This window comes from Brugia malayi, assembly GCF_000002995.4.
Source record: "Brugia malayi strain FR3 genome assembly, contig: Bm_v4_Chr3_scaffold_001, whole genome shotgun sequence".
In the NCBI taxonomy this organism is placed as follows: domain Eukaryota; kingdom Metazoa; phylum Nematoda; class Chromadorea; order Rhabditida; family Onchocercidae; genus Brugia; species Brugia malayi.
In genome coordinates, this window is record NW_025062477.1 from 65,130 (window position 1) to 74,773 (window position 9,644).

The 9,644-nt window shown below is 33.6% G+C and overlaps 1 protein-coding gene across 2 annotated transcripts; it reads left to right on the forward strand.

Annotated features, from left to right (window-relative positions):
- Window positions 1–9,644, forward strand: Bma-snf-1 (Sodium:neurotransmitter symporter family protein 1, putative; the record flags this gene model as incomplete). 2 transcript variants are annotated; one of them, XM_043079543.1, is made up of 16 exons in its annotated part: window positions 1–27; window positions 3,384–3,573; window positions 3,894–4,028; window positions 4,530–4,649; window positions 4,745–4,889; window positions 4,957–5,086; window positions 5,522–5,659; window positions 6,072–6,175; window positions 6,705–6,829; window positions 7,063–7,172; window positions 7,320–7,457; window positions 8,178–8,277; window positions 8,568–8,677; window positions 8,868–9,053; window positions 9,316–9,462; window positions 9,636–9,644. In XM_043079543.1, the coding sequence occupies 16 exons, from the start codon at window positions 1–3 to the stop codon at window positions 9,642–9,644; spliced, it is 1,914 nt and encodes a 637-aa protein (XP_042935477.1). The 2 variants fall into 2 exon arrangements, with proteins under 2 accessions (XP_042935477.1, XP_042935478.1); XM_043079544.1 differs by lacking the exon at window positions 1–27 and having other exon boundaries at window positions 3,402–3,573.

The following is a 9,644-nucleotide window of genomic DNA, read 5'->3' on the forward strand; positions in this document are numbered from 1 at the left end:
ATGCGGAAACAGCAGGAGATCATTGCGGTAAAAATTTTGTTTATTTCCATATTTTTCCTGAACTTTATCTTTCTTCATCGTAGAATTTCTCCAGCAAGAGGTTGTAATAAATGAATTAATTAATTATTTAACTAATTAAATAAACCAATCAATTAAAGTAATTAAATATACGCATATATTTGTATAGAATAATGTAGAGCAATATTAATTTTCTAATGTTTAATTATCAGAGATACAAAATTAATTGAATACTGTCAATTTGAAGTTTAAATTCTTGTTTAGTTGTTGTGATCCTCGTGATCTCAGTTCACATCTCAATTCTGAATTGATCGGGTTAGATAATTTAGAACACTTAATCGTTTATCTTTGAAGTGTTTAAGGTCAATAAATTCAAAGTGGTACTATTAGGGTGCCATCTGCTCTGTCATTGTTCACATTGAGTTCATTTTGGAAATTTCGGTCAAAGATTTTGGTTGTTGCTAATTTCACTATGGTTTTTTGTTCTTCCCAAATTTTCATTACACACTTTTAAAGATTTATAGTCAGCTTTGTCCATTCCAATTGATTTGCTTTTCAAAACTTTCCTGAAAACTTTGACTTTGTTGCAATTCAAAGCAACGATATTTCGTTTCGTTTTTTTTATCCTGAAATCTTGAAATGATCATACTTGTAGTGAACAAACAGAGGGATTATGCATGATATCGAACTAAAATGAATTAATAACCTTAAGTATTTACTTACGTCGTATTCCAGATGAAGCATATCTCGTCATCAAAACAGATCCCAGAAATTATTTTCTGGATAGCAGTTATATTTAAAAAAAAAAACCATCTCTTACAGTTATATTTCCTATCTTTCTATTTTGAAGTATACATAATTTTTACTTTTCACAAGCGATCATTTCCCTTTTCATTGCACAGTTTACTGCACATTGTCAAACCATTCTTCTTCTTCCTTTCATCTCGTCATCAAACGCATGACTACAAATGAGTGATCATTGTTTGCTTTCCTTAAGATAAAAATATTCGCTTAATTATTAAACAATACTTTGTACAAAAATATAATATCACGGCGGTAATATTCTCGTATAAACATCTGATGAACATCATCAATTGGTAATCCATTTGTCGTCCATCTGCTCATTTAGATTTCGTAAAATGAAATCTGTTCGTTGTAACCGACCGGATTTTATCCTTGTTGATGATAAACTCTTGTCACGTACAATTTGCGGTGGCGATGCCGGTGACGACAACGGTTATGACAACAAATACAGTTAGAGTTTAAAGCGAGCGAATTTCATGTGCTTTAAAAATGAATTGTTTCGAATGATATTTGCGAGGAAGAAAGAAGACAGTGCTTCCTCATCTGCTAACTTTTAATCTCATCTTTCTTTCTTGCATTCCTTCAACCTTTCTGTCGGAAAGAAAAAAAAAAAGCTTTGCAAAGTTTGCATTTCTTATCATTCTATGCGTAGGGAGCTCCTTTACATTGTTTTATTTACTATATCTTTCTTTTTTGCTCCGCCTGTATTTTGCGCCACTTCCGTCCTGGTTAAGGACGAATTAAAATTAACAGAATGGCAAAGTTTATCGGGTAATTCTACGTTTCTTAATTCTACTGTGTTAATTCTACTCTTTCAAGTCACGTGATAAGTTAAGTGATAAGGAGGTTGTATAATATAGAATAATTTAAAATGGAACAAGCGGGACAGATCCAGTTTAATTAAAAGTTATCATTCATTCTCTTGAAATCTCTATCCATAGATCATACTCTATACCAGTGCAAAAATATAACAATAAAATCTTTATCTTGTGAATATTTCTGACAAGAAAATTTTATCCTTCAAATTTTTAATTGGATGGTTTATACATCAGTTGTAAACTTCACACCTTTTAAGTCTTAACTAAAATCTTCAGAATATTTTTCCACTGTTTTCTTTGCACATGCAAATCGTCAAACTGGAAGCAAACAAGTGATCGCTGTAGTAGAAATCATTAAGTTGTGAATGCAAATTCATACTACTATCTTATCAGCATCCGTCCTTCCTAGTTTTTGACCTCAGCTTACCCTCATTTCACACTTTTTATCACAGATCTTATCGGAATATACCTACTTCTACTTTTCGATTAAATTGCAGTGCGTGAAACTGACCTACCGACTATTTTCCATCCATTTCCGCCCCAAGCCCTCCTCTACCAACGATACCCGAGTAGGTAGTTCCCAGAGGTAGAAGCTATCAGTCGGAAAAGGAGGAGCGGTGCTATCACTTTTTTATTTCTAATCTAAGTAGAAATTAGTAATTTTTCGATTTAGTTTCACTTTCTTTTTGAGAGATGAATTAAAAGGGAGTGGAAATGATGAGGCGCAGAAGGAGAGCGATTCGGTAGTGTGTAAAGAGCATTTCTTTTATAGATTAAATAATCATTCTTTTTTCTTTGTTTGTAATAAGTGTAATTTCGAGAGAAAGAAGGCGAGAGTAGAAAGGAATCTTTCAATGCGTATCCTAATGCCACTCTCAAAGTGTGCGAAAATGTCGTCGTCCACGGTTCGTTTCTCTTGCGATCTCTCTTCTTCCATCACTCCATTAGTTGTGTTGTTTGTTCCTTCTTGACATGTTAATTTTTTCAAAATTATTTTGTTTTCATCTTCAATCTCTTCCACTGCTATTTGTCACAATTTTTCCCATTATTCTATTGAAACACCTTAAAGATAACTGAATTCAAGGAAGGTAATGAAGGACTGTTCAAGGTTGAAGAATACTCCTGGTGATTGGTTAAATTTTTGGAGGTGGTACAGTTATCTGAACAGGTATGAGAAGTGACTGGGTGAGCAGTATGATTAGATGATTGTATTGTCAAAGATAAGTTAGTAACTGAATGAGAAGTCTGGTGCTCATTCAGTTAAAGTTATGACAATACGTAAGCACTTTCCAGTTCAAGATAATTGAGGAAGGAAAACAGATTATGTGGCTATGTTCATCTCAGGAATAGTTCCGGATTTTGAGCACCATTTCTGTCCCATATTCCAGAATTGATGGTTAAATATCCTAGATTCGAACAAAGCAATGAACTTATAAAGTTTGACTGCAATATGTATATGTGTGTTGTAGATTCTTCGACATCATGGAATCAATTCTTTGTTTTATACATATATGATCGAAAGTCTTTTCGAAATTTTAAATTATATTAAGAATTTAAACAGCTTAAGTTCCATTCCTTTACTTTAATACTTATCTGTTCCTGATTCTTGTTTGACTGTTGGAACTTCATACCTGCACCGAACAGTTTTCTCTTGATTAGGTTCGGATTTTAAAAGATATGGTAAAGAGATGCTCTGCAAATGTTTCATTATTCCTCGCATAAGAAACTCTTACCTCTTTATAGGTCAACGAAGAGGTGAAAATGTGGTTTGAAGAACGAAGCTGGTCCAACCTGAAGATGTCATCGATGCTTGTAGAGGAGTGGCGCGATCTATGGCCCATCAAAATTGATGTGATTGTCGCATCGCTTGCGTATGTTTTCGCCACCACCAATTTTCTCAATCTACCCGGATTAATACTGCAGAATGGCGGATGTAAGTTCGGCTTTCATGTGAAGTGACGAGAAGTGCAGGAGGAATTGTTTGTACTCAGGGATTGAAGTTGAGTTATCGATGTGTGCTAATGATGTGATCAGCTAGACATTTCACTTATGAGCAGTGGAAATGGTTGGCAGATATAAATAAATGAGTGTCCTGAAACAAACATCAGTAAAGGGAATGATAGAGTGTACGATTACATTATCACATCTGTTATAAAATATAAATAAGAAAGTATTGCGTGAGTACGTGTACGTGTACGTCTAAAAAATGAAATGTTAATATTTCAGTAGTGCTTTTTATTTTTGTTTTTTCAGTAGCATTTATCGTAGCTTATGGTGCATCATTATTTGTATGTGTTTTACCAATTATTGTAATGGAATTTTCGGTTGGACAACTTACTGGACGAGCACCTATCGAAGCACTTCACAACATATGTCCACTTTTTAAAGGTAAATATGAGAGAGACCCCTCACAGCAACCTTTTACATTCCCTATTTCCGTGGGAGAATGTGTCGCAGTGATGTGTGTATGACAGTGATATTTACAATGTCCAGCAAACAAATGACAAATGACAGTATGTCAATTGTTTGACGAGCTTGTTGGGTCAGTTTTAATTCCACTACAGTAATTTCCTATCAGTCATCCCAGGTTTTAGTCATTAGCAGTGATGTAATATTAAATTTTTGTTAAAAGCGTTGAATGACCACCACGATCGATCAATTGTTTTGTTTCGCAGAGTGATCCATTTTAGTTTGAAAATGATAACCTTAGTTTTTTTTTTTTATATAAACTGATAGTAAGCAGTAAGAGTGCAGAAGACTTCGATCAATTATCATTGCTTATCTTTCAGAAAGCAGCTCTTATCAACCATCCTCATTTTCAGTTCAGGAATTTTAGTTGAATAACTTTATTGGACAGTAAAGTCTTTAAATTATTAGCGATTGTTTCAGGTGTTGGCGTCGCGCAGGTCATCTTTTCCCTGTTCATACTGGCACGTATGACACGATACCTGGCTTGGCTTATGCTTTACCTATTTCATCTCTTCTGGGCTATATTATCTGGACGACCAGGTCGATATATAGCATTGCATTACACTTTTCACTGAAAAATTTTTAGCTTAAATTAATTTACGGATTTTATGACGTTCTATGTGTTATTTTTTTAGGATTACCATGGTTGCACTGTAGGAGTTTCCCCGAGCTTCAGACATTACCGTGCGAAGAAGCGGGTTCGGTAGCAAATTTGAGCTACGCTACTACAACAAAACTGAATACTTTAAGTGCACATTCCTCACTTGTTCAGTTTATGACGTACGTTTCCTCCTTCAAAGTAATTTCTGTGTTTGATTAATTTGAATAATTTAGTTGAGGATTGCAGGATGTTAGAACGACCATCGAGTAACATTGCTGAAACAGGCCATTTGCAGTATTACATTCTTGCTTCTATGGGAATCGTTTGGCTTCTGGTCTTTTTGGCCACTTTCTTTGGTGTCCGTTGGTTAGGAAAGGCAAGAATTTGGTGTTTAAAATTTTTGTTAAGTTATTTAAATAAATGACAGATAGTTTTTGAATACGTATGCTTTTGCGACGGATAACATTTGCGGCCTTAAGTAGCTGCTGCTATCTTACCTTCTGGTAGTCATCTACCATTCATTAGTAAATGGGAGCCGAATTGTCTCGGTAGTTGTTAGTAATGTGCGGTCTGACTTATAAATTTTGGTGTTTAGCGGTGATTTCTTGTGCTTTAAAAAGAAGCTTTTTCTCAAGAACCTAAAATATTGTGTATTGGAATGCCAAACGAACATTAGTATTTGCATGGAAGTTGTGTTTAATTAAAGGTTAAAGGTTAATAATCATCGCGAAAGTTCATAGTGTCACAAAATGTTCATGTGTCCTCAGAGGAATATCAAATTTTTCATTGATTGATTGTAAAATCATTTCAGGTTATGCATTTTACCTTCATTATGCCTGTGGTTTTACTGTGTTTACTTCTGGTGCGTGCTTTAACACTTCAAGGTCTTCCTGAAATATTGGTGAAATTTTATAAGACAACCGATTGGCAACGGATGACTGATTATCTCGTGATTTTTTGCTTTCATTTTTTTTTCTTAATTAAGAGGGAAAAAAGAAAAAAAAAAACTTTTTTTGTTTTCGTCTATAAAGTAAGAAAGATATTTTGGAATTTACCTATCAAACTACAAAATGAGCATAATTGGAAGTTTGATATTCCTTGAACTTAATTAGTAAAATTATTTTCGAGTTGAGATGCTTTACAGAAATCCAGTTAATACCCAGAATTTTGTCTATGGAGCAGCAAGCTGGGAATCCTTGAATCTAGGCACATCATTTATTGGCGGTAGTTATTGACACGTCCGTAAGAATTAGTGAAGTGAAGAAATGTTTGCACTAGTAAGACACTGTATCACTTGTACGTGTACACGTCACTTCTTGTCCCATTTTCTTTATTATTATTAATTCAGCCTAGCATTAAAGATGTGGAAAGCGGCCATTGAGCAGGCTGTTTTTGCCACTGGAATTGGTTTTGGAACGTTTATTACAATCGCTTCATACAACAAGCGGACAAACAACCTTGTTGGGTGAGTACTGATAAACTGGTCTTCTTTTTCAAGTTTGACTGACTTTTAATTCTACTGTTGACCTTCGACTCTCGGTAGATCCCTCTCTGGTTCTATCCCATTTGGTTGATGGTAAAATTTCGTCCTTTATGAATAAACATCATTTAATCTTACTCTTTCTCTCGAATTATAAATGTATTATATTAAATATTTGTCACTTTTACGTGATCTGCTCTCTAGCTTTTAATTCGTAAAGTAGGATTAAATAGAAAAATCTGCTTGAGTCAAAATATTTCACTATTTATTTTTCATTGCTTCATTGTTTTACCTTTTTCTACGCTACACTTGTTTTATGTGTTTATGAATATCGGTCGCTTACTTTATTAACTGCTAGTTTTTCTTGCTTGACTTGTATTTTCTTGTTGTTTAATTTCGTTTTTTATATAATTCAAAAGAAAAAAAAAAAAATAAAAGGTAAGCGACAGTTTGTGTTATTTTGAAGTGATTAGCATGCAGTGTTCTGTTAAATTTCAAAAATGAACATTTCTAGTGATGCATGGATAATCCTGTTTGGTCATATTGTGTTGACGCTGATACAGGTACTTACAATACTTGGATTTATTGGTCATTTATGTGTTCGACTTGGATTACAACCAATCGAGCTTCTCGATCGAGGTTCCTCCTTGGATTAAATTTGTTAATTCTCAAGTAAAATTCGTGGGATTTCAAATTTTCTTACAAAATTCATTTTTATGTCATTACCGTTGTAATCATAACGACTCAAATTTTTGTTATGCTTTTAAGATTTCAAATTATTCTGCAAGTGATTTTTGACTCTATACATTATAACATTGAGCCATTTTTTTAGCCATCTTTTTAATTTTTAACTGAAGAAAGAGATTTTATAGGAGAAGCGCAGATGTGGCATATTCTTGCATATATGTCGTACGTACCGGATACACGTACATGGACTGCAATCCTTTTGTTTATGTGCATTTTCGTCTTACTCAACATTTTTGCAAGTTTCTATTATTATTATTTTCTTGTAAGCTGTCACTGTCTCATGTTTCAATGTCCGGTTTTTAGTCACACCGGTTTTGGAAAATCCAGTTGATATGGATTTGTTAATGACTGGAAGAAATAACATATATTTACACTCTTTCAGTATCTTCTCACTTTAAACATACTGGCAACATTTGAAGATGCATTCGGTGAGAATTCGTCCCGTTGCTTCCCGCGATTTGTACTTGACCTTTTCATCTGTTGCATTGCTTTTGCTGCCAGCTTTTATTTTGCTACGCAGGTAAAAAGGATTAAATGTCATTTCACGAGAAATTTCAATTAAAATTCAAATGCTCTGCAGCCAATTTGTTTACTTTAATCCAAAAATGATACAAACAAATATGAGTAGCGAACAAGTTCAGGGAGTCCTTACTTATGTCACATCATAAATGTCTGATTCAACCTTGACAAGAGTTGGTGGAAACAAAGAGCCTAGTTGATGACTGGCATGATTCTGATAAACCATGCCCGTTTAAATTTCTCTGTACTACCACTAATTATTGAAGAATTAAGAAAAGGTGAAGGAAAATTTCAAACCATAAATAATTCCTTCAGCCTCAAATCTCGGAATAGTTCAGTGGGATTTTGATTTGGCAGTCTTATAAGTTGGCTCGGTGAGATGCAGTGAACTGTTGACTATAAAAAAAATCTTTAAAACGGGATAATACTACTTTCAAAACTACTTCAACCATTTTCATTCCCCCTTATCTGATAATGTATAGCCTGGGTCTGTTAACAAAAACTTATTTCTTCCAAAATTGTATTTTTAGAGTTTTTTTAGCGTTTTCAATTTTGAAAACATTAACAAAACATTAAATTTTGGAGCAATTTGGAGATTATGGTTCAAGAATGAAAAGGAAAGGGGAACGATGATTTGAATTTCCAGTTTTGATATTAAAATTTTAAAATATATTTTTCTTCCTGATCGTATACATTTTTAGAAATTTTGCTATGATTTCAGGGCGGTCGCTATGCATATGAATTAGTTGATGGCTACTTGAGATACGTAACATTGTGGATTATATTGTTCTTTGAAATGTTAGCAGTTGGATGGTTTTATTGTAAGTTTTTAAAATCTATGTCCGAAGAAACATTCTTCAGAAATAAAAATCTGAGACTTCGTGGAAGGTTTTCTGAAGGTTATCGATTGCCTTGTAAATTGATAATTGGCAGGTTTTTTTTAAAAAAAGAAATATTACATGTGTCAATCAAATTTGTTAAGGGTGAAAAGTGTCCTTAGCAAAGCAAAGGTTTTAGCGCAAAATGGATTAGAATTATGATATCAAACAAATGTAGAATTAAGATCAAGATACTGGGACAATCGTGATGAGTAATCAGGTATTTATTATAGGTGCACATCGTCTTGGTAAAGATTTGCATGGGATGTTGCGACAGGCGTGCTGTTGGTGTCTTGGACATTTCATTCTCTATTTCATATATCTTTTGCCAGCCGTCCCTGTTGTAAGTTGTTTGGACTTTTGAATCGATTTAATTAATAGATTTTTCTTTTTTTTTTTTTGCATTAAATACAGCATTTGATATCTTATTTTGACGCATTTAAATGTGAAAAATAAAGTATTAAAATTTGAAAATTTGCTGCTAAAGAGATTGGGGTCTTGGAATGGAATAAAGAAGCAATGTTGATGTTTAGGTAATAGCTACGCTAAATTTGATCGATTATGATTACTCGACTTATTCTTCTGGAATCCATGAATGGAAGTATTCGGAACTGCTTGGATGGGCAATAGCATTGGTACCATTGCTTCCAATCCCATTGTTTATGCAATTCAAGATTTGCAGAACATGTATCAAAGGACCTGGAGTAACGAGGTGGCAGGTAAACGCCAAAAATTATTTCTTGTTTCAAAAGTTTGTATTTGAATCTTGTAATGGACTTTGTTTTTTTATTCAAACTTCTCCATCATAATAATTAAAATTATTGAAATTTCTGTAGAGTTTTGGTCTAGAAACTTTAACTGCTGTTTATAAACCGTTCATAAGCTAAGAATCTAACTTTAATGGTTAGGAAAATTTTTGTTTGCCTACATATTTCAAATTTAGTTTCCAACACTACTCGACTCTTATTATGCTAATTACAGAAACTAAAAAATGCAATATCATCTCCTTTGTCTTATGAGGTTATTAAGCCACCATCATCATCAGCTATGCAGAGATATTCAAGCGATACACCTGGTTACATTCTTCTTCCGCAAGCTCCGCTCGCTGAACCGGAAATTTTCAATGAGGTAATGAGAATTGAGAATCAAATCTAAATATCTGAACTCTAAAATATAAGTTAAGGCCAAAAAGTTAGAAGTGGTATTCAAATTTAACCCAACAATATCGCTTGCAGTGCAGTAGACATTACCTAACTCTTCATTTTTTATATTTCAACTATAATTTTTAATTGGTACTTCAGAATCGATGA